Here is a 24906-nt window from a genome sequence, read left to right on the forward strand (position 1 = left end):
CTCTTCTGGCGTGCATAGAGGCCTATTGTTTACCTGCATGTGCCTGTGATGTTTCAAGATTTCTTTGTCCATTATGTGGTTTTAGCGCATTCCACATTGGTTAATACGTGTATTATTGAGGTGGTGAAGGCTTAGCTTACTATATCACTTGGGGCTATGTTGAGTGCTGTGCTTGGGAGGTGCTATTAGGCATGATACAAAACATCACAGTTGTGCAGATGTCACACACAGTAAAAGCACCACACGCTGAACGACAGGAGGCTATGGCAAAAAATGTGCTTATTGCAGCAGAAGCAGGTCGTTCAGCGGGAGTACAGACAGGTTGTCACAATACTTGCACAAGGTACCATCACAGATGCAGAAATAACGCAGTAAAAGCTCCAGACTTTGGCCAAGAATGAACTTAGTGCATGTATTCGGTGCAGCAGGAACAGCAAGGCGCGAGCGAAGCGGGCAGCTGCGAGGCATCAAGTAGGACCAATTGGTTGTCTGCCCTTACGCCCACTACTTTCAAATGTCACTAGCCGCCACTGCTCTGCAGGCTCTAGCCTTAGTGAATGATGTGGCGTCTGGTCACACGCATGCATGATTGACAATGTTTGCAGCGTATTGTTGGTGTAGTCACATGTGCATCAAAGGGTATGTATCCTGGAAGTGGCTGCACAAAGACTCGTTGGGGTCACACACATGGATAACAAGCTATGGTTGGACTCTAGGGAATTACTGCTCTGACACAAGAAACATATGCTGACCCTGCACCACTGTGGAGGCTCCACACAGTGGTTTGTTCACATGAATGTCAAATTGCTCTGCCTTCACCTGGGAGGTGGCTGAGGTCAGGTTTCAAGCACACACAAGAACTGAGCCTGTACTGTATTGAATTGGAATGTACTGTATAGTTATATAGAGCCTCAAAGTCACAGGAAGTCACTGGAGCATTCTGACCTTCGAGAGCCTGGGTGCTTTTCCTATGCATGTTTGGCATGGTTGGGTGTTTATCGCTTGATTCAAATCATAAGTTTGAGAGCTGGAGTCTTATTTTGAGATAAGTCATATTTGCTCGCATTTCTGAATTCAAAATGGCTGTTAAATGACTGGTTCTTGGGTGAAGAGATCAGTGGTTTGCAGATTTCCACTGAAAACGAGCAACCGCCGATCACGGTTCTTTTGAAAGGTGGGATGGTTAACATTGCTGCCAGTCTGGATCTGAAGTTCCAATTTTGCTTATTTTGGATGCAGAGCTTGAATTTCCTGTAGGCAAACTGGTCTAGGTCAGTCGTTTGCTTACTGGGCAATGCAGAGAGCTTTAAATAATATCCTTCTTGTGACCAGTAACCTGTGCATGAACTTTAGGGCACAAGTGATGTGCTAACTTCTAAGGAGGTTAAGAATTTGTCAGCAAATGAAATACATAACTGGTCACAGTTTTCTTATTGTTTTGTGGGACTGATTTAGAGTGCTGTGACATAAACTAGTCTTGCAAAAACAACAGTTGATGGACAGAATGCGTTTTTTTGCTCCCCATGCCATTCCAGTTTGAACCCAGCCATATACAAATCAGTCTTGACCCTGTGCCTCATGGGAACAGTCCAGCCCGAACTGCCAGGCCCTCCCTGGACTAGAAACAAGCATCCTAGGACCGGTTTCGGGGTTTCACCCCTCTTCAGCCAGGATAGCTTGATTCCCCAGGATAGCTTGATTCCAGTTGCATGGAGAGCACGGGACCCACGTCTGGGCATACCCGTCCCACTCGGGGTGACAAATGCAAAAACAACAGTTGATGGACATAATGCAGAAAAATGTCATACATTCACCCCAGTACACAGATCTGGGCCTAAATCCATGGTTTTTTTGCTCACCATGCCATTCCAGTTTGAACCCAGCCATATGCAAATCAGTCTTGACCCTGTGCCTCATGGGAACAGTCAGCTCGAACTGCCAAGCCAGGTCCTCCCTGGACTGGAAACAAGCATCCTAGGACCGGTTTTGGGGTTTCACCCCTCTTCAGCCAGGACAGCTTGATTCCAGTGGCATGGAGAGCACAGGACCCACGTCTGGGCATACCCGTCCCACTCGGGGTGACAAATGCAAAAACAACAGTTGATGGACAGAATGCAGAACAATGTCATACATTCACCCAGTACAGAGATCGGGACCTAAATCCATCTTTTTTTTGCTTCACCATGCCATTCCAGTTTGAACCCAGCCATATGCAAATCAGTCTTGACCCTGTGCCTCATGGGAACAGTCCAGCTCGAACTGCCAAGCCAGGTCCTCCCTGGACTGGAAACAAGCATCCTAGGACCGGTTTTGGGGTTTCACCCCTCTTCAGCCAGGACAGCTTGATTCCAGTGGCATGGAGAGCAGGGGACCCACGTCTGGGCATACCTGTCCCACTCGGGGTGACAGATGCAAAAACAACAGTTGATGGACAGAATGCAGAACAATGTCATACATTCACCCAGTACAGAGATCTGGACCGAAAGTCATCGTTTTTTGGCTCACCATGCCATTCCAGTTTGAGCCCAGCCATATGCAAATCATAGTCTTGGCTACAGTATGGATGTTGCAGTTTTGCCCAGAGAGTGAGCCCATGCACATATTGAAAAGAAAAGATGCATTTATTGAACCCTGGTGGACACTTATATTTTGTGAGATTGGTGATGATACGAGTTGTATTTTCTCAGAGGTAACACTACATCCATTTTACTTCAGTTGCCAGTATTCCGCAACCATATAAAGCCTGATTTGGGATTAAAAACCATACTTGTTATGGTGAGACTTGCCGCCTATACATCCCTCCCACTTAAACTGCCTCCGTGGACCATTAGTGGAAGGGGTGCGAAGGGGCACGGAGGGGATACCATTGAAAACATAAACGAAATGTTAGATCTTCTGGAACATTCCTCTGTTACTGTCAACACAGTTCCTGCGCCCTGGTCTTACCTCTTGTTACTGGTGAGGCTGGAGTAGCTGAACCTGTGCATCGCAGCTTCCCCCAGCCTGCATAGTGGGAGAGCGCAGAGCCTGAGGTGGGAGGGGACATGCCAGACGTCACAACAGAGTCACCTGGTATTTGAATGAACGGTGCCATTTTCCGCCGCTGTGACATCACGCTAGTTCTGTGGTGTGACATCACAAGAGTGGACCAACTGGTTTGAGATTCACTGCTGCCTTCAGCGACTACTGAGACAACACATAATAAAGCAATACTATTGGAAACCAGGCGCTAATATGCATTCTTTTTATTTATTTATTCCTAGGTCTTGACGAAGCAGCAATTTATAGTTGTGAAGCACACAACAAGAAAGGACTGACTGCGTCAAACGAAGTGCAGATAAATATAAAAGGTAGGAAGACAACACTTGAGGGTTGTAGTCCTCACATTTGTAGGACGCGCTGAATTAAGACTTAACCACTGTATAGATGCAAATTGTAGGACATGCACAATAATTGGGCAAATGGAAACTGTCATTACATCGTCATGACCTTTACTTCTATGTAGCTATTACCCTAGCTCTCCATGACCTCGACCTGGCATATTTTCTCTTCTAACTGGTCTTTGTTGTGATCTCATATACCTTCCTACAGCCCTCTTAGCTTCATGGTTCATACATTCTCTTCCCATGGAGCCTTGATTCTCTTGCATGCATATAATAGGCCTGTCTCTGTTATTGTTCTATGTGTACATAACTGCAGTCATGTTTGGATTGGGAAGGCTCCCCAAGAACAGTGGGTGTCTTGGAATATGTGTTTCTCTTTTATTTCTGAAGTTGTCTTTCAGGTAGAGTCTGGCAGATCTGGAACTTCATGGTCGGTCTGTCCAGTACTGAGGAGCACTGGCAGGACTCTCAGATCCTTCCCCATCAGACACCAACACTTCCCATGTAACATGGGTTGTGGGTTTGTTTTCCTAGTCATACTCATTTCCCCAATTCTGTCCTGGAACGGTTGGGCATGCCTAATTTTTGTGACTTATTTCATTGGTTCTGCCCTTTATTCAGGGCTCCACTACCTTTCACCCAGTCCCAAAGTAGGGAGGGCACAACTTCATCTTGAATTTCATTGCAGGCAGCTAGAATTTTTTTTATCCTTGTATTACCCTAAGGAGCCACACTGTGTGATGCCATAATGAGTAAGAAAACAGAAGATGCCATAGTTCTGCAGCGTCGTTGTGCGCTAAGGGGTGTGGCCTTTCCAGCTATTCCAGGAGCCACTAGATCCTGCAGTGTACTTGTGCACAGATGGAGTGTGACCTCCAGTGTTGGTGGGCTAGATACCATGCACTAGGGCGAGCGATGGAGAGAGCATGTACCCAACAATTCTGAACTCCTCAAAACTGATGTGCCACTGACACTCTTTTACCCCTAGACTTAAAATCTTTAATTTGACTGTGCTGCATGCTGTCAGCTACATTTTGTGGCCACCATACTTTAGCCCCAATGCACATTCGGTCGTACAGTGCATCACTCAAATTTAGCACTTAATTCAACAGGGAGATATTTCTGAATCAGCTACGACCTCAGCTCTCCTTCCATCCCAAAATACTTCCTCCGAAAATAAAACCAACAGTCTTGTCTTGACTGCCGAACCCCTTGGTTGACTACCCTGCCTTTGTGCCTGCCCCTCCTTGCTCCAAGTGAGCCGAATTTTTATTTTTGATATTTTAGTGGAATACCTCATGAAAGAAGCAGTACTCATCGGATGCAGTGCCCTTGAGATAGAGTACCCAATAAATACATTGATTATCAGATACAATACCCATCAAAACCAGTGTCAGTGAGATTCAGATGCAGTGCACAACAGATACTGTGTCCATTGGAAACAGTGAGATGTTTATTTCATCAGATGCTACACCCCTTTGATACAGGTGACTTTACCTTGCTTGCTCCACTCCTGGATCATAGACTTCTCAGTTACTGTGTTTCTGAGGTAGAATGATCCTCAGAATGAGGCGGAGAGAGAGAAGAGTGATTGTCCCTTTTTCAAATCTATATCCTAAGCTTCAAAGAGTGCAGCTTCACCAAGTTCAGAACCCAGAGTGTTTTCCCCAAACTAAGATAGCTGGTATCTATGGATTCGGGAGCTATAACAAACTGGTTTTGAAGACTTCCTGCTGAATGTGATATTTTGCAAATCTTGATCTGCGGTATATACCACAAAAGTTATTCATCCCTGACTACTTGAAAAAAATAAGTTTGCTGCAACCTTTTTATGGTATTATGCAGGGGGGAGCTATTAAAAAAAATTAAACTTATCTTGTCCTGCGCCACCGCACGCCTCTCCTCCATTCTCTTCAGCTCTGCTGGAAGCATCCAGGCTTCCAGACTCTTCCAGCCTATCACAACACTGCATGAGCAGCATCGTGACTGGTCTGAGCGGCTGTTTGGACACTCAGGCGGTCAGGTGGCTAGGAGGCTCTGCATGTTCACCACAGGGCTGTGCAACACAGCCCCGTGGAGAAGATGCTAAGTGCACATGACGGATTGGCCAGCCCCAGAGGGTCAGCCAAGCCGACATATGCACTTAGAGGTGTGCAAAGTACTCCTCACTCTGCTCTGGTGTCACAGATCCCAGCCGCACCCGAGTGCTGCATAGTAAAATATAATTATAATAATGTCCTGTTGTTATCATTTTCTTTATCTTTTATGCACCGCTAAAAATAGCAGTGGGGGCAACTCTCCTCAGCCTTAACGGAGGAGCTGCCACTTGGACAGTTGTATGGAAAATAAATTCGCAAAAGTGGTCGCAACTTGCATACTGACTTTTTGTGAATTTAACAGAATTTTGCAAACTAACCTATGTATTAATATGTTGGCTTGCAAAATTTCTATTCACAATCTGGAATCTGACTCACCTCATTACTATTCATGAGATACGTTGCAAATTGCAACTAACTCTGATTGGTAGGCTTCATAGGGATAGAGGTCTGCTTGGTTCAGCAAACCACCAGGTCTGGGATAGCTTTTTTTTTTTTTTTTTTTTTTTAATGCCCCTTCCCCAACAAACACTTTTCTTATCATTCAAAAATGAGGACGGGGTCTCAAGGGGACCTCTTCACTTTTGTGAATCGGTTACCAACGCAATCAGTAAATTTTCAATGTTTTGCAACTGGATTGATACATTGCATTGTGAATTGCAACTTTGTAAGAGATGCCCTAAACATGACCTAATAGCAATTTGTTATGCATTTTTAAACCCAGTTTGCGATTCGGTACCCATTCTACCAAATCTTAAAATGGGATTATTACATAACAAAAAGTGCTTTGCAACTGCAAAATGGCTTTGAACATCTGGTACTTGTTCTATTAAAAATAAACTTGAATATATTTCTTTGTGACTTAGTCTTTAAATACCAAGCGCAGACCAGATCTGAAAAGAATGGAATGTGTAGATATTTTAATACTTCTTCAAACTTATTATAAGATTTTCTTAGGTGGTCACTTAGAGAAAAAATTCTCTACACATTGCACCACCACCATTAAAGCACCACAGTCAATTCTTTTCATATCAGCAGTAGATTATTGCCCGGTCATTTCCACTTTGCACCATAGCTAGGTAAGTTCCACGTTGAACCAGCATTCAAAACACTATAACTATGCCATATCCGCATAGCAGCTGAATGTTAATTACCTCAGTGGGTTTCTTAGAGCAGTAGTTCTGTCATGCTGACTCACGGAGGCGAGTGAAAGCTGTCCAAGCTCCGGCAATGCCGTACTTTCTGGCTTCTCATTTGTGTCGGGAATTGTAGAGCTGAAAGTTGTTTCAGGAGGTGCCATATTGCACACTTCCTTCCTTCTCACTCAGTCCAGTTTTCATTCTTTCCATAGGAAATGATGTGAATTCCTGAAATTCATGAGTTGTTGATGGAATCAGCTGGGCAACAGTAAGGCCGCTGTGGGGTGAGTCACTCCTACCCCACCTCCTCCCCTTCTTGACGTGAGATACAGGAACGTCACTTCCATTGGTACAGCAGGCACAGTGACACCAGGGCCTAGAGTCTTGAGGATCCCATTGACTAATGCTGTCCTGTGTTCTGTGTTTCACGGTTCAAACAGCAGCTGGGGGGGGGGGGGCATTTCCTTCCCTGCACTAGGGCCCTGGCACACTCGCCACTCCACTGTTCAGCCATGCTCCGATACCTGCTGGGTTTTCACAGTGCCATTAATTCCAAAAGCTGAGAGACTTCTGATGTTATGATCAGCCCCTGTTTCCTAGTTAGCCTGGATAATAGGGTAGTAATACCCCACCTACTTGGTATTGCTGATTTCGGCCGGTATCACCAGGGACATCTTTAGAATTACGGGGGCAGTGGACAAACAGATTTTGGGGGGCCCTGTTCGAACCAGCTTTGAATTAATGATCCAGTTTCAGCTCTTTCATGCCCTCTTTACCCACTCTGCACAGGCACACGGGTCCAATTTTAAATTATTGTTTACATCTTATATTTAGGGATAGTAACGTGTTTTTTCAGTTTTACAATGCAGCAACAGCTCATTAATTTGATTGCAAATAATCTTTGTGAACCTCTCCTTTTCCTCAAATGTTAGGTCGTGTTTTGATCTAAAACAAGCTTTTTCATAATTGTTGCATAGTTTTGAAAAACAAACTTTTCTCTGTGAAATGTCAGTAAAAGACTCAAATACATCACTCACACTAAAAAATAAAAATAAATTGAAGGAAAATGGTATTTAAAACAATCTGTTTAAGAACTATTCAAGGTCATCAGGACAAGACTCTATGCAGAACAGAGCTGTCTCTATCAGGCGGCCCCCTGAAAGGCTGGGGCCCTGGGGCAGGCCCCACTTTGCCCATCCCTTAAAACGTCTCTGGGTTTCACCAACCCATTTACCTGCCACTATGCATTTGAGGCTTGAAAATCCCAGAAATCAAGGCTGTTTACCACATTTTTTCTGGTCTCGGGGTCCTTTTCCGCAAACCTCACGTGAATGGAAAAGTTGTTCTACTGGGTTCAATTTCACACATTTTAGAACTTGTAATTCATTAGGAGATCAGAGCGGCACAACTCGGAAAGAGGCCCTAACTTCGCAGGTGCAGTCACTCCAAGTGTACACCTGGCGATTCGATTGGCTTCTTGAAGAAGTGTCCTGCACAATGCCCAACATTTGCAATAAACAAAAAAAACATCGCAAGCCTACTTAACGTCTTGTGATCGAGGCGTGATTGATGCTGTTGAGATATTTTCTTATTTAGTCACGCGGACTTATTGCAAACAACAAGCACTGTTTATTTTGTTCTATCCCTTTTTAGTCTCTTCCTACAAGCAGTTTTTAGAAGTTAAGTGTGTTTATATATATTCAGGACAAATTCAAGCCTCGATCAAAAATGGCACTTTAAATTCCAACACTTTTACAAATCTTTTTACACACATGCTGATAGCTATGAGCTGGTTGGATTTTACTGAATTCAGATTTTCAGCAGTCCAATCCAGTCAAAATTTACAGGATGAAAAAAGTCTGGTAAATACCTGGTCATGCGGATTTTCATGCTGCAGTCACCAAAATTCGCACGTTCTGCCCCATTGACACAGAGAAACTAAAAATTGGTGTTATTAATGGCATCCGATAAGTGACAGTCACCAGGGTATTTTATTTTTTAAGCGAAAATTAACGCATTATACATGCAGGACTCGTATGCGAGGCCTTAGTGTTTTAAAAATAACACCCACTCCTATATAATTGTATTTTGGTTTTAGTTTTATATAGAGCAAACTTGACCTGAGGGTATCAGAGCGATTTACATGAGCACCAGTTGCATTACAGACAGACACATTCATTTTTGTTAGGCACGGGGAGATTGTGTTTTGCCTAGAATCATAGAATGTTAAGCGTCCCCGTCAAGACTCGAACCCAGTTCCCCGGCTTCGAGGTCGACCCCTCTAGCCGTGTATTTTAGCAAAAATACACTGTAGAGTGGTCCGCCCAGGTATTGCTCAGAACCTCTGCAACCTTGCTACAACCATTAGAAAAGATTGGATCATGCAGATGACCAGCAGAGTGGGTGGGTTTATTCACAAATTGCTTCAGGTTCTAAAGAGACATAATGTCCAAAAGACAGGAGGCATAATGGTCCCGAAAAGCAACCAACAAAAGGTATTCAGCCACATTTCATCGCCTAGCTGGTTTTCCGTACTCCTTTGATGTATCACTCTCAGACTCTATTTCAAATTTTTAACAACTCCAAGCTCAGTTACTTTATAAATGTGACCTCCTGTGAGACAATAGTAAGAACCAACATGGTTATCAATGGTTGCTGCAAATAATGGTGATCGGCACGTTAAGGGATATTTACTTATGTCCCACTATTTGGGAAAAATTGACTGGTTGTGGAAGGCTCTTGTGCCCAAGCTGGTGCTGCCATAGTTGACCTCACGTTTTGCCTTGCTACCATCCTTAAGTGTGATAGCCAGAAACCTCTATTTTCTCCACTTTAAGGTACATCGGTATGGCTTCTAAAACAACTGTGTGGTGTTTAGGACTATTGGCATGCCCATAGTTCATAGAGCATGAATTGGATTTCGATTTGCTATCCGCTTTACCTGAAGTTTCAAATCCTATTAGCAAAGGTATCAATGAAAGATGTCCTCTTACTGGAGGCCTACTTTAGCATAGAAGTAAACATCACCACACGTTTTCAGCAGGTAAAACGCCATACAGAGTCTCTCATAACTGTATGTGAAAGGTGACCCTATCCTAGCAGTCAACATAGCTACTTTTCAATATTCACATATGGTATTTATCAGCTGTCTTTAACAAATTTGAAGAAGACCAACGCCTTCAATGTAAATGCCCAGTTTTGGCCCCGTGAAGTCTGCTCTTGGGAGTGGATGAGGCATGGGGGTAGATTCAGGGATTAGCAGTGGAACCATAAGGGTCCCCTGAGAAATGAGGAATAACCAAAGGAAAACAGTAATTCAGGAGTCTGATTGCCACTCAGTAATTCCTCAGTGCCCGTGAAGATTTTAGATGCTTTCATTATCCAAAATCTCTGGAGGAAACTAAACATATCCGCGGTGTTCTATGGATCTCATATTTCTTTTTTTACATGATCGTACCTACTCTGTTTGGATTTAGTTCGAGCTTTCTCAGCTTGCAAGGTCAAGAGGGAATTCAACTGGATTTTGGCTATTTCAGTTGCTTGTTTGGACTCAAGTCCAGGATCATAGGATCATTTACACAATAATCTATTAACTCTCTGACCCTGGATTTCAATATTGATTGTTCTTCCCTCTTTTGATGTTTATGAATAGCTGGTTCCTCATGAGAAATCCTGTTCATCAGGCTTTGCCTGTTTCCCATATTATTTGTGATGATGTTTTGACCCCTTAGTTCCCGAGCTGTAAACATAGACATGTGACCTAAGAGCATTTGTACTATGACGGTATCTGTATGCCGTAGGTCTCATACGCCTTTGAGTGTGCGGTGGAGCAACGCATCCCAAGTATAGCCCTAATGTCACAGGATTATGGTCATTGTCCCTTTCTGCCAATATTTCACAATAAGTGACATCTGATACTAAACAGTAATGTAATAAAACATTAGTGTTGTTCAGGCAGAAGTAAAGTATTATTCTTGTCATTGGGATGCAAAAGTTTCCATGCATCAATTAAGGTCTGATCACACAGTAGGTTCTGCAGTTTTGCCCTATCAGCAGTGCACCTAGCCCTATCCAATAGTTGATCCAGGGCCAGGAAGTCTGTCCAAATTAAGTTCACATTCTGAAACGTTTTTCCCAAAAGCCTTGTTTGTAAGTGTTAGGTGCATATCACAATCCTACAATTAATATCCTGATTAGAATATTCAGTTGTATAAAGATAAAATATTCCTCTTTATCTGTCAATTTCTTTTCAGTCCTGTGGGGACACGTTTATTAAGCAACACAGTGACCCTACATTTTTAGAACAACTATGGTAATCTATGTGGGTATCTTGGTTAGTAGCTGTCCTACTGCTTCTAGCAACCATACCAACCCAGTCCTTTTTCAATATTTTAGATTCTGTGTCTGTGAGATGCGTTTTATCCACCCATTTGGTGTGAAGGTATTGTAACACTTTTTTGTGTGTTACATAATGGGACATTAGTAATCCAAGGTAGGAGTAGTTCCTCGTCAGCCAGATGGGCGCTAAGGTGGGTACACGTAGCTAGTGCTTCTGTCGCTGGGAGATATGAAACTCAAATCTTAATGCCTTCACACACCTGTTAGGGTGTCATGCTTCATCATTGGGCTCTCCTTGTCTGGCCGGTACTGCAATACGACGGGCCTGGGGGCTCTTTATCGGAGATCTTTTGATCTGGTAATGCCCTGAAGGTGAATGCATGGGGGGGGGGGGGCTCTATGAGAAAAATATTAGGTGTAGAGTGAAGGGTATCTAAAATAGCCTCTATTAATCTAAGAACAAGTTTAATAGTGGGTGGTTAACAGGGCTGAGTAAAAACAGTGATGCTATTGTGATGTCACGATGTACAAAGATAGAAGTTATCAGAGTGAAGTCAACATGTCTTATGCCTAATAAGCACAGGGATCGGGCAGCACTTCATCAGGGCCTCCCCAAAAAATGGTGTCACTAAGCGCCCGCTTAGGGGCAAGGGACCACCCTTCTAATGAGGGATAGTCGCTCTTGTTAAATGAGGCTGCACCAGAATGGTTGCAGCACAATAAAACCACCACAAGGTGGGTGGAACAGTGCTCCTTAGTCACAATGGAGGGTCTAGTGCAGTTGAAGGGACACTTGAGTCGACGGGACACTGCCGGCAACCTACTCGCCTTCACAGACCTGGAACATAATGGGATATGCCATTAACAATCAAAGAAATAACAGAAAATGCCCTTGTCTGAGTAGACTGTAATAATGTATGTGGGCACGCAGTCACGTATGCCATTTAATTTGTGAAAAATACATTTGGTTGCTGTACATATAAAATCAGGAGTAGGGCAAAAATGTCACAAAGAACCAAGAGAACGAACAACGATTGGTAGAGTCGCTTTTAGCTGCCCGTGCTCAGCAAAATATTTGTGCATTTTGGCAGGTAGTTAACCAACCCTATGTCAAGGACTCATCGGAGTCTCCATTGGATGTTGTCATCCTCTCTGATGACTGGGTTAATCATTTCTTTGGGGTTTATGGTGGGTCCTTTCCCCCAGATGACTATGGTATTGATACCAGCGAAAATGTGGAGGAGCGACTCAAAGGCCTTGAGTTAGGTCTTCAGGATGTTATGACTGCTTTAAATGGGTGCTCAAGGAACAGGCAGTGGGCCCCAGTGGGGTCCCAGTCTATCTTTTCAGGTATAATGTTGACACTTTTGACAAATGTATTTAAGAACATTCATTATTGAAGACCGTCTCCTTCCTGGAATCACACAACCATCATACCAATCTTTAAAACTGGCAATAAAGACGATCCTAAATGCTAGTGCCCAATTTCTCTTATCAATTTGACTGCGAAACTAATGGTCAGGATTCTTTTACACTGAATGGAGACTTGGCACAAGACAATTATGTCTTGTCTGACGTACAGTTCAGATTCAGAGCTGGCCTCGGTTCAGTTGCTTACCACCTCAACCTATACTTCCCTATAAATAAATTGCATAGTCAAAGAGGGGAGCATTTACTTAGCATTCACGGATCTTAGTTCAGTATTCAGTCATGGAAATTGCTCAAAACACTGGGATATTATGCATGATTTGGGGATGGAGGATAACATTGTCAACTTTATTAGGCAACTGCACAAAGAGGCGATGACTCGCGTCAGCTTTGGCCCAAATGGTGACACCATGACTCCTTTTAAACTAACAGGGAGTGTAAGGCAAGGTTGCGGACTTGTACCATTTTTGCTTACTTTATATATGAATGGGCTTGATAAACATTTGTTAAAATTTGGTTTTGATATCCCTCATGTAGCCAGCCATTTCATACCTGTCCTCCTTTAAGTCAACATGTGGTTCTCATAGCTCAGCTGCCCCCCGAGTTACAGAGTATATTGGACCAATTTTCAATTTTTATGGTGAAGTTAGATTTAACAGCAAATAACTCTAAGACCTATATAATGGCTAATAGTTCAAAACATTAAAATCTATGTCACACATAGTCAATAACACTAAAACAAGTCCTTATTCCATTTTGCCATACCGGAGGGTACAATTTGATGACCCCTGCATTTGGAACACACTGGGTGCATGAAGTCTGCAAACAAGAAGTGTGGAGGCTTTCTTTAATATTACATTGAAACTTGGCATCAAACCAATGAAAACAATTGGGGCGATCTAGAAATCTAAATGTTTGTCGATTCCCACTCATGGCACTGAGCTTTGGGGTATCCGTGAATTTCCACCCACGCAAAAGTTAGAGAATGGGTTTCTGAGCAGACTCCTGACTGTTCCACAGAGTACTTCCACCTATCTGTGCCACACTGAACTGGGAGGACTGGGGGTAAACTACATAAGGGATTTGATTAAGCTTCACCCACTTCTACTGTGCCTGTCTATTTGGACTGAGCAGGAAACTGCTTTTAATTGTTTGGCACTATCAGATTTCATGAAATCTGATAAAGCTATGAAGATTCAATGGCTAGGATAGATTAAAATTGTCTTTTTTTTACTTTGAATTTACTTGAATTCTTTTCTGACCTGATGTCTCTCAACTCATCGTGCAACAATCTAGTTAAAGCCCGTTTTGTGGACCTGCGCAAGATGAACAGGGAACCTAATGAGTGCCAGAAGCATACTGTGGCAAATCTTATGATAGTTAACACTTCTGTTGGCATGGAGCCTTACTTTGTATGAGTCCACAATAGTCACCATAGATTCCTACTAACACAACGAAGGCCAAGCATGGTACATTTTTTGGTCGCTTTTCCTGAACCTTGTCTTTACCATGACAGCCTACCAGTAGGTGCATATGACTGTTGTTATCCTTCAAATACAATACATTTTATACTTTTTTTGTAAATTTTATGCACCAATTAGGAAGTGTTCCCTGGTGCCAGTTTTGAGATATGGGAATATATAAGGCAATGTAGGCATGCATACTATTAATATACAGTCATTACCATTGATTAATATTTGTTGGACGTGGCTAAGATCATTCAGACTGCCATCAGATGGTGGAGGACACTATGAAATTACGTTGGCACCATGATTCAGTCCTGTTAATTGTTGCTTGATTTTCACTACCTGTTTGCAGCACTCATTTGTGCTTTTATTTTGGGGAGGTCTATTATCACTTGCTTTAATTGTGTCTTTTAAAACCTTGAGGTCTGGAAAATTGTATAATCTTTTTAAATTATTTTGTGCATGCATGTTATGGCATTTTTCAGGGATATTGATTGGCGTATAACTATCTTTTGAATCTATTCTGTGCTTTGTGGGCAATTGTTTTTTCTAAATGTATTTTGTAAACTATTGACTAAATAATGAACTTTTGATTGATTGATTGATTGATTGGTAGAGTCAGCAGAACGGGGGACAGTGAAGAAAATGGTAATAAATGAAGATGGCGGACTAGTTAGGATCTGACTACCCTCCATCTAGTGAAAGTTCATCCATACTAACCAACATCATGCCAAGGGGGACAACGTAAACCTATCTCAGTATGAGAAAGGTGTAAATGCCAAAAGTGTAATACGGCCACTGCAAAGCGGCCAATTTAATATTTAAGTTACCAATGATCTGCTCATAAACAACCAACCATGAGAACAGGTAAAGTTCTAGATAACTTTCCTAATTCATTCCTATCCAGAATGGAGTGGTTTCTGGTTAATAAATTATATTTGGTTGGTGAGTTAGTTCACTTTAGGAGCTGGTATCTCCCTTTGGTCAAATACAATTCAATCCTCTATGTGGTCACATAAGACACAGATTGCCCTGCCTCTGGTATTTTTATGATATGTAGATCATTTATAGATGTTATCCTGAATCCAAAAGCAGAATTTCTGGTTTGATCCAAGTACCTTATGGAGATCACAGTGTGACTGGAGCAAACAATGGTTGGATCGTAAACCGAGCGCAGCTGTTCGAAGGTGAACCTAGGCAGGACTGTAGATGATAATGCAATTTTCTGGGAAAAAGTGATAACACTGAAGTATCCTTTTTCATTTGTAACCGCTGGGTGCATGCATTGTTTGCTGCTAGTCTCAAATTGGCTTCCCTATGTTAGAACAGTCTGTAGGTTGGGCCCACTTTAGTTAGCCAGTGACCATCCAGAATACATTGGTGTTTCTGCCGAATACATTTTTCATTATCAAAGTAGTCTCTGTACAGCCTATGTGGAAGTTTTTAGCAACTATGGAATGTTGTTTGTCCAGAGATATAACGGCTGCAAGTATCTTATAGCCACACCCTTTATTAACCGCCTTGTTAACTGTTGTGCATAGCATCTCTGTATGATCCCCTATTTTTTGTTTTACATTTTTGGGAACTTTGACAAGTGAAAGCATACCTGCTAAATGTATTAATTTATCTATAATATCCCTTGAAGACTGCCATCTTTGCATCCAAGATGTTTTGCAAGATATAGCACAATCTAGACTCCTTTTACAATAAATAAATACAAATTAAATGAAATCCGCTTATTTTACTGGAAATCTTTTTTTAAGGAGGCATGCAAACTTTTACAGCACTGCTTAGTTTAGGGAAAAACAAGATATCTCTATCTAGTCCAGCTGTAGACACTAGAAATCTAACAGTTGCCAGATGTGGTAAGTGAAGTTTCTGCAACTCTGTGCCCTGTCCCAGATCACATAAGTTGCAACAGTGTCAGGTAATTTTGCACTGGTCCCTGGCAGTTTTACCGCCGTCATGAACCAACAATTACACAGACCGACTGGTAGAAAAGGTTGTTTTAACACTGATCAAATCAGGCAAATTTCACCTTATGTGCCGATTGCCCCCGCAAATGTCACAGCAAAGTTACCGGCACAAGATCAGAATTGGGCAGAACATAGCAAATTGGCACGGCACCAGGTCAGTTTCCATAATCTGAACCCTTATGTGGTGTTTCTATGAACGAACTGTAGTGGCGTTAACATTCTGGACAACCAGTAATCATTTGATCTCTCCTTTCAAAATTCTCTTTTAGTCATGTTGACTTTGCAAAGTACATACTAGAACATGTTTTTAAAAGAAATATATCCATATAATGGGACTGTGTCAGCTTCCTTCAGCCTTCTCTGGCCCGGGACCTTTTAGCCATTATCTGGAGACATTGTCAAACATATCTTGAATTGGCCCACATGAGCATTTCAGTCTCACCATCATTCAGTTAGGTGTTTGGGTGTATCCTTCCACCTACTTCAGACTATCTATTGTCACTTGACACTCATTCAATTCTTTGTCATATTTTCACAATCTGATCAATAAAGCATGACATACAGCATTGACTATTTAGTATTAAAATCCACTTTTCCAAAATGGCTTAAATCTTGTGTGTGTCTGTTCGGAGCCCATTTGCAATTTAACTCCCCTTACACGTCCTCAAGAGCACCTACTGTTTACTCCTGGGGCACTTTAGGATGTAGATTGGTGATCATTCTCTAATCAATTCTGCTTAACTCCTCCCTTCACCTATGATGCGCCCTCACAAGGCGAGGGCCTCACTTTTACAGGTGATGCCTCTCAGGGTTGTGGCAAAAAGAACAATTGATGGACAGAATGCTGAACAATGTCAAACATTCACCCCCAGTACAGAGATCTGGGCCTAAATCTATCGTTTATTTTGCACACCATGCCATTCCATTTTGAACCCAGCCATATGCAAATCATTCTTGACACTGCTCCCCATGAGAACAGTCCAGCCCGAACTGCCACGTCGGGTGGACCTGGACCGGAAACGAGCATCCCGGGACCGGTTTCGCGGTATCACCCTTTATCAGCCAGGCTAGCTTGATTCCAGTGGCATGGTGAACACTGGACCCACGTCAAGACTGATTTGCTTATGGCTGAGTCTATACACTGGGGTGTCATAGTGAGCAAAAGTATGATGGATTTAACCCAGATCTCTTGACTGGGGGTGAATGTTTGATTTGTTCCGCATTCCATCCATCATTTGTGTGTCTTTTGCTTTCAGGATTGTGGGACATTTCTAGACTGGTCAGGCACCCACTTACAATCCACTTGGCAATTTATCAAAGGGTGTAAGCAGGTTTATTAAATGACTGCACGCTATCACAAGTCTACTAATAAATTGATGTCTTGTATGAGGATGTGTGAATGTTTTACAACAATTCAACTGAATAAGTACTATTTATTTTATTATGTGAGATAATACTATGTTATGTTAAATTATTTGTATGCTGCTACTGTTACCCAACTTGGTGCTTGAGCACTAGAGCATTAAGATAGGAATAAGAGAGCTAAATAAACAGCCAAGTTTACGTTTTGCTTCAAAGGTTAGAACATTATTTTTTTTCTGATAGAGACTTCTAACTGTAGATTACTCAACATTTGAATATTCCCCAGGTGTCAAACTGGATCCGGAAACTTTTGAGCCGTACCTCTGCGCACCAGCATGTGGTCCTGTGTGGTTCCATACGGATGCCTTTCCACTCCACAAATGACATGTGGGGCCTACATAGGTGCTACTCCGTTACACTTACGTCAGTTTATTTCTTTCCACCCACCAGACGTGGATCCCGTACTACTTGTCATCTCTTTCAGAAACTTTTTTACACAAAACAATTTACAGTGTGAAAGGGAAATGTCACTTGCTAAGATGATAGGAGGAAAACCCTGTAACGACTGTTGCAAACACATGTCTGTGGCAGTTCCTCAACAGGTTTGCCTGTGGTGCCTGTAGTCGAGCCACAACTCTAAGGCCTGAATTGACCATGCATCTATGAACTCAAATTCTATATGGAACCAAGAGATGAAGCGCTATGTTGCCCTGCAATGGAAGATTCTATGACAAGACCAGTCTAAGTTGAAGGGTCAGTCATAGTCCCGTTCCCAGTCCAGAAGTCGCAGGAGTCGTTCCCGAGGTTGGTCGTCATCTCACTTCAAGTCTTCTGGTAAGTCAAAGAAAACTCATAAATGATCCAAGTGGGACTCGGCCCCTTCCCGCCACTCACATACTCCTGAGAAGGCCCAAGGGCATGCTATGCCTCTTGATCTCGCTCCCGAAGTTGGTCGACCTCTGAGTCATGATCCGCAAAATGTCTCAGCACAACCTGAGTTTCTGGAGCTATCTACGACATTGAGGCAGTTCTAAGTGTTCAACAGGACCATACTGGGATGCTTTGGATCCTTACCGACTCTCTCTGGTCACTTATGGACCCCAAGAAGCTGAGGGGTCCCCATCTTGTATACCACCTGCAGGTTAATCCTCTGCACCAGTTGGACCCTCCGAATTTACCACTGGGCCTCCTGTGGCTTCATTACCAACCCCTCCTAAAGTGACATTCTACAAGGCAGTTCCCAGAGCCTTGATACCTATGCCGACTCTACCAAAGCTGGAAGATCAGCTGCCCATTGTGCTTTCCGACTCCGAGCTGGCATCATTAGAACTTTAAGGAGGCAGCACCTGGCTTCCATCGAAGCTCGGCATCACCACTTAACTTGCCACCTCCACGAAGGAGGACACATGAGTTACACTCCTTATTTGGTACAAATTTGGACAGCGATTGCAGTGCGGATGATGAAATAGGGTAACCATAGCATGAAGAAAATTGGTATGATGACCTTCAAGAAATCAGTGGCCTTGACACTTCCCTTGAGTCGGGCCTTCTCTCAACCTCTTGTCCTGCAATCGAGTAGACTGCTTCTTATGCAATGGTAATTCAAAGGGCTTTAGAAGTACTTGACTTCCAGCTTCCCACCTTATTGGTCAAAACCAATGTATTGACGGAGGTACTGCAGCAGGAGAAAACATCTACTGAGCTACTCTTGTTCGTCGATGAGGCACTTAAGATACCCTCCTTGGAGCCTGTGCAATAATCCTTGCTCAGGCCCTCAAGTCATTCGCCAAATTGCGCCATGTCATTGTCCTGCCCAAGTAACCCTGTCTGTGGGTCTCAGCACCCCTCTCCAGAAAGCTTGGTGGTGCAGGTGTCCACAAGTCGGACAAACCCAAATACCTTTCTGACTACTTTCCCTGATAGGGAGTCCAAATCTGTGGAAACCTTTGTGAAGATGGTATTCTTTTCCACCAGTTTGGCTCTCAGATATGTGAATGCCAGCTGCCTACTGGGTCGCTATACCCACATTTTTTGGGAATCAGTGGCCCAAGTCCTCCCAGGTATTCCAGAAAATCTCCTGTCTGTCCTAGCTCAAGCCGTACAGGATGTTCATGATGCAGCTGAGTTCACAATTAATTGCGGCTTGGACACCACCAAATCCATTGAGCAGACCATTGACGCCAGGGTTGCTGTTCTCTGACATGCTTGGTTGTGGTCCACTGTTTTTTCAGATAATGTCCAATCATCCCTCATGGACACACCCTTTGATGGAACTCATCTGTTTGGGCAAAATGCAGAATTCACTTGTGGCACATGCCAGATTAACCCCTTCCACGCCAATTTATCTAACGTTCTGTTGTTTGTTTTGTCACTTGCCCAGCAAGGCTTTGCTTTGGGTACAGTTTAAGGAACCTTTCTGCTCTTTTGGACCAGCCCTCATTATTTAACTCGCCAGTTATGATTCATTTTCAAAATGCAATAGGACTTTAACTTGGTCCTCACAGATATGATGTGCACTCGTTTTGAGCTGCTTGACTGCTATTCCTTGTGGCTCCTCAACTTCAAGACAGTTGTACTCGTCCCCATCCCCACTGCACTGTGAGTTATTGAGCATCAGGGTCTCTATGTTGACCCGTCATACATCACCTTATTTACAGGCAAACTGGTACTGCAGACCTTAGCATTTTTCTTACCAAAAGTTGTGATACTATTTGATTTCAGTCAAACCATAGCTCTGCCAGCGTTCTATGTTCCACCTCACCTCTCAAAGGGTAGGAGGCGGAGGAGAGCATCCCTCATTTGGGCCCCTAAAGAGCGCTGATCTGTACATCCATCATAATAAAGAACAATGTGGATGATCATCTCTTTGCGGGGTTCATTGAGGCAAAGAAAAGCAAGGAAGTGCAGAAGAGAGCCATCTTTTATTGGATCGTGCTCTGCATTAAGATTTGTTTTCCATTTGCCAAAAAGGAGCCTCGAGAACATCTGTAAACCCATTCCACCAGGTACACTGCTACGACCTCTGCAATGGCATGTGGAGTTCCTGTCCTGGACATCTGCCAGGTGTCTACGTAGGAGTCGTACCATACATTATTGAAGCACTAATTTCTTGACAGCCAGGTTCACAAAGAAGGCAATACTGCCAGTGTGGTAGTGGTGGATGCAGCTCTTGACAGGAGTCTTACAAATATGGAAGCGGGTGGCTGTGGAGCCGCATCCCTCTGAGCAGGTTCAATGGAAGGTGTCCTTTTATTGTCCTCTGAGCCACCCTCCACACTGACAATCACTGGCTCGTTGTCATCACCTTCACTTTAATTATTCTAAGGCTTTCAAGAACTATCCATTTTCCTCATAGATGGAGGACCTGGGAGGACAACCAACTATGATTCTGGTCTTTCTGTTCTGAATGAGTTAGAATCTTGCAGTTAGGATTTTAGGAAGACCAAGATATTGACTAATATTAGCTTGAACTACAGTTCTACTGTACTCTAGTGGAAGCAGAAGCAAGACCTTAGGAGCATTCTGATGTAAAACAAGCTAGAAGAAGAGACTCCATTGATTGGGACTGAAGAATAAAGTGGCAGTCAAATATAAAGCCATTATTTTTAGCAGCTTCACCATAGGATCTTGATCTAGTTTCAGCTTCACAAAGTAGAAGACCCAATGGAGGGAGGGCCTCCAATAATGAGTACTTGGGTTTTGCCTCCATTGAACTTGAAGCAGCTGGAGCCCATCCAAAATGCAACTCCAGGCAGGTAGATGTGAATATTCCCTGCCATGGTATGGAAGTCATCACCAAACAACACAATGTTTTGTGTGCTCTCTGTTTATGACATAAGTCTGACACCGAAGGAACAGACGAGGCTTGTCAGATGTGAAATGTAGTAGTTGAAGAGAGTAGAGCTCAAGGAAGATAATCCACTCTCAAGGGTGCAAGGTGAGGAGCGGAAAGCTGGTGGGCGATCTGTCCAAGTGTGAAGCGAAAGGAAGGATGAAAGCCAGTCTAGAGCTTTGTCCTAAATTCATTGGTTTAGTCAGTGGATAATTTTGAAATGGAAAAATGTTTTGAAGGCTGTAGTGAGATCTCCTAGGATGAGCTCCGCCTTACCACCTTGATCGAGGATAGCATGCTGGTCCTCAGATACTTAAAGTATTGCCAGTTCTGTACCGTGAAGAAGTCTGAATTCAGAATGACGTTGTAAAGGCATGCGTGCTAAACGTATGCAGGATAGCCTCATACAACCGTTTCACGGTGCTACTTTAGTGGGAGGCACAATGAGTGCTGTAGCCCACTGGTAGCATTTCATTACAGGCCTGGGTACAGGTAGTATCATATACTAGGGGCATATAAGTAAATTAAATGTATCCATCAGGTGTACATCATTTTGACCAAGTTTAGGAGGGAGAGCACAAGCACTTTAACACTGATTTACAGGATTAAAGTGCACTGAGTTCGAAGAGCCAACAAAAATGGGTTAAGCAAAGGAAAGCAACAATCTGGGGTGACCTTGCAGAAAAAGCCAGGTCCCAAAAATGTCATGCAGTTTTAGCTACTGGATATTCAAGAAGGTTGGGCAATTGTCCTATGTCCTAGGTTTCCAGAAAAAGGCCGTCGTCTAAAAGTGTGTTTTACATATAAGTATATCCTAGCTGACGATCCCAGTGAAGAATCCATACACGTAGTTTGTGTAAGCTAGCGCTTGAGACTTGTAGTTTTGGGGGGAGAAAGAGGGGGATGAGTGCACATTTTGTTATGGTTCCAGAATTAAATGAAGTTTACAGACTTTACACGTCATTATTGAGTATGTTACCATCTATGCCTCTTTCAAAAGTATTTTCTAGATAACACCTTTTGCATGAACACTGTCCTGCATACAGCTTCTTTTTAAGATCCCTGACATCATGCGCACAGCTTGCACTACTGACATCACATTGATGTCCAGCATTTCCAAGCCAAGATGTCTGGCTTTAATTTGTAAACAATGGCATGTACAACCCCTGTTGGCATATGCTGGCACATTAACCAAGACCTATTGGCTTTGCCAGTGCTTGTCTTTAAGTAATGAAGTTTCGGAGAAGTATCCACCGCAGGACAGCAGTGGTCAGTCTTTGTTAGCTGAACCCTTTAAATTGTATATTTTGTGTTTTTTTTCTCTTTTCTTTATTTTGTTATAATATGTTTTTAAATGTTCCATCATCTGAATTATGTAGTGCACTTTTGTTAAGTTTTATGTAGCTTTCGACTTTCTCTTTGAAAATAAAAGATATGGTGAATACTTGTGAGTTATAATGTCACTAACTTTTTTATAGCTCGAGAAAATAAATATTGAACAAATTGGCAGGGGCATGTAAAACACAAGCATCACTCTTGTGGTTTGAAGTGATTCGTATAGCCTTTGAATGAACAGTCTTGTGGTGGGTAGTTAGTTGCGACATACACCGTCTGTGTGCATATTAACTGCTTTCTGTGGCATTCATGTGACTGAATTGTAATAGCTATAACATCCACAGATGGTTATCTGCAGCGGCCATCCATAAACTTTCTTCCTTCTGCTTAGGTTTTTTCATGGCTTTATTTTAACTTTGACATGTAACTTAGTGCTTTTCTAAAAAATGAAATTCTTTGCTTCCACTCATTCAGATGCCCCCCATGATGGGTGTGAAAATAGGACACATATCTCTTATGGGATGTTTTGTTTAGGAGTGGGCAGAATTTGCGAAATTCACTTTCGCAATTTATCGCGAAAATGTTAAAAATCTCCGCAGACATGCGGAAATATCGCGAAAATGCAGAAGTTTTTTTCCCGCCCGTTCGCGGTATGTTCTGCGTGGTCGTGGCTCGCCAACTTACCCATGCGGTTGCTTGCGGGCGCGGCCATCTTGTTTTCACTTGTCTCGCGGTGCATGATCGCGAGAAGAAAGACGTGATCGCGCGACGAATGATGTTACTGCGGGCGCGAACTGTCGCGTGACAGCGCAAATGGCTACCAACAATCCAACATCTCGTGGAGAACGCGACCGGATCGGGAAAACTTGTTGGCGAACGCAGGGATTCAGGTAAGGCGATCGCGCGCACGCAAGAATGTATTATTTTACAGCGCGAGCAAGCAAAAATTTTCCGGTAAAATGCGGATTGCGGAAATTTTTACATTTTCGCGCTCTCCGCGGAACGCGAAAATGTCAAAATATCGCAATTTCCGCGAGCGGAACGGATTTTTAGCCCAGGCCTAGTTTTGTTTTTGAAAAACTGTGAAAATGGGTGAGATGCCTGTATCGACCAGAAGGCCTATGATATAACAAGCAAAAGAATGATGCAGTCGAATATCTGCCCTCTTTTCTTGAAAAAAAAAAAGTCACTCACATTCCACACTCTTTTCCCTGGACCTTATTTTCCAATGTTTTGAGGAATTGCAGAAGAAAAGCGTATTTAATAATTTGTTTGCAATCATGCCTTTAGCTGCATTCAAACTGTGTCATGTCACCTATCTGCTTGGCCACACCTCTCACAAGTGAATGTATTTTGATGAAGGCGCAGAGTCGCATTGACTATGCTTGTCCGTTGCGAACTTCGCATTTAATGAACACCGGTCTAGTTGCCACTGTTCTTAAAACAGTGACTCCTGCCTATCTTGCACCGAAGTGAGTGATGGTTGTAACGTTCAGCCATTCAAGCATGTTGTATTGTGTACTGCCGGTGTCCATCCCGGCAATATAACAAAATGTGTAAGTCCCGTTTGAGCCAAAAACAGAACTTTTCAGCATGAACAATATTTCCAGGGACGTAACTTAGAGATACAGGTGCTGTGAATCTCACATTTCCCAACTTAAAAAGCAGTGGGCCACAGAGGGCGAGTAGGTGAGATGATCGAGGTTCAAGATGGACTGTTCACGCGAGGAGCAAGGTCGGCGCTCATTTGCATTTTCGATTAGCCGGGGCTATTTTAGAGTTTCAGGTACAGGTAGTCCATTGCCTGCTCATTTCAAGGTCGGTCCACTCGATTTTTAGTCTGGTGGACTGCAAGCTTTATGCTGTTGGAGTAAAATTTACTTTTCTGTGTAAAACATCCTCCGACTCCCCAATGGAGTAGGGGCCATCAGAGGTAAGCCATTCAGCCATCTGCCTTTTAGTACATAGTTGGATTACTTTTATTTACTGTCCCGCACCACCGGGTATATATATATATATTTTTGGGGAGTTTATCTTTGAAAAATAAAATACATTTGAAAAGTCTAAATGTTTGTTTGACTGAGCCGCCCATCAAACGTTTCCTACATTGACAGGAACTGCCCTAATGGAGGGTCTTGGCAATTTATGGCGATGTCCATGGGGATGGCCAACATCTCTAAATTTGGGAGGGTGCGAGAGTAAAGGCAGGGTGCCCGACCTAAAGTCCTCCGCCACTGTGCCTGCCTTCCTTTGATCTGCCTAACCCTAAATCAGGCCCTATGTCTAGTGTGGTGCAGTAGGTGAAAAAACAATGGGTCAGAATGCCACCATGACTCATTGCCAGTGGTTAAGCTATTTGCAAGCATTCCTCTCTTACCTTTTGTTTTTTAGGTCGGTAGAGCCTGAGCAGCGCATGCGCTGCAGAATGCTGTATTGGATTATGGATTAGAAGCCCCACCCACTCTCCACCCATATTTGTCATTGGCTTGTGTCATTGTCCTTCATAAATGCTGGCTTCTGATTCGTTAATAGGTTTGTAGGTTTAGTACCG

The 24906-nt window shown here is 43.0% G+C and overlaps 1 protein-coding gene across 2 annotated transcripts in view; it reads left to right on the plus strand.

The window, feature by feature from the left end:
• MERTK (MER proto-oncogene, tyrosine kinase) overlaps positions 1–24906 on the plus strand; it is a 374986-nt gene that overhangs the window by 227007 nt on the left and 123073 nt on the right. For both annotated transcript variants that reach the window (XM_085612117.1, XM_085612118.1), the window contains exon 5: positions 3264–3350. In XM_085612117.1, the coding sequence (XP_085468243.1) occupies positions 3264–3350 (87 nt within the window). The remainder of the gene's footprint in view (positions 1–3263; positions 3351–24906) is intronic.

Source organism: Triturus cristatus, chromosome 6 (genome assembly GCF_964204655.1).
Source record: "Triturus cristatus chromosome 6, aTriCri1.1, whole genome shotgun sequence".
NCBI lineage: Eukaryota > Metazoa > Chordata > Amphibia > Caudata > Salamandridae > Triturus > Triturus cristatus.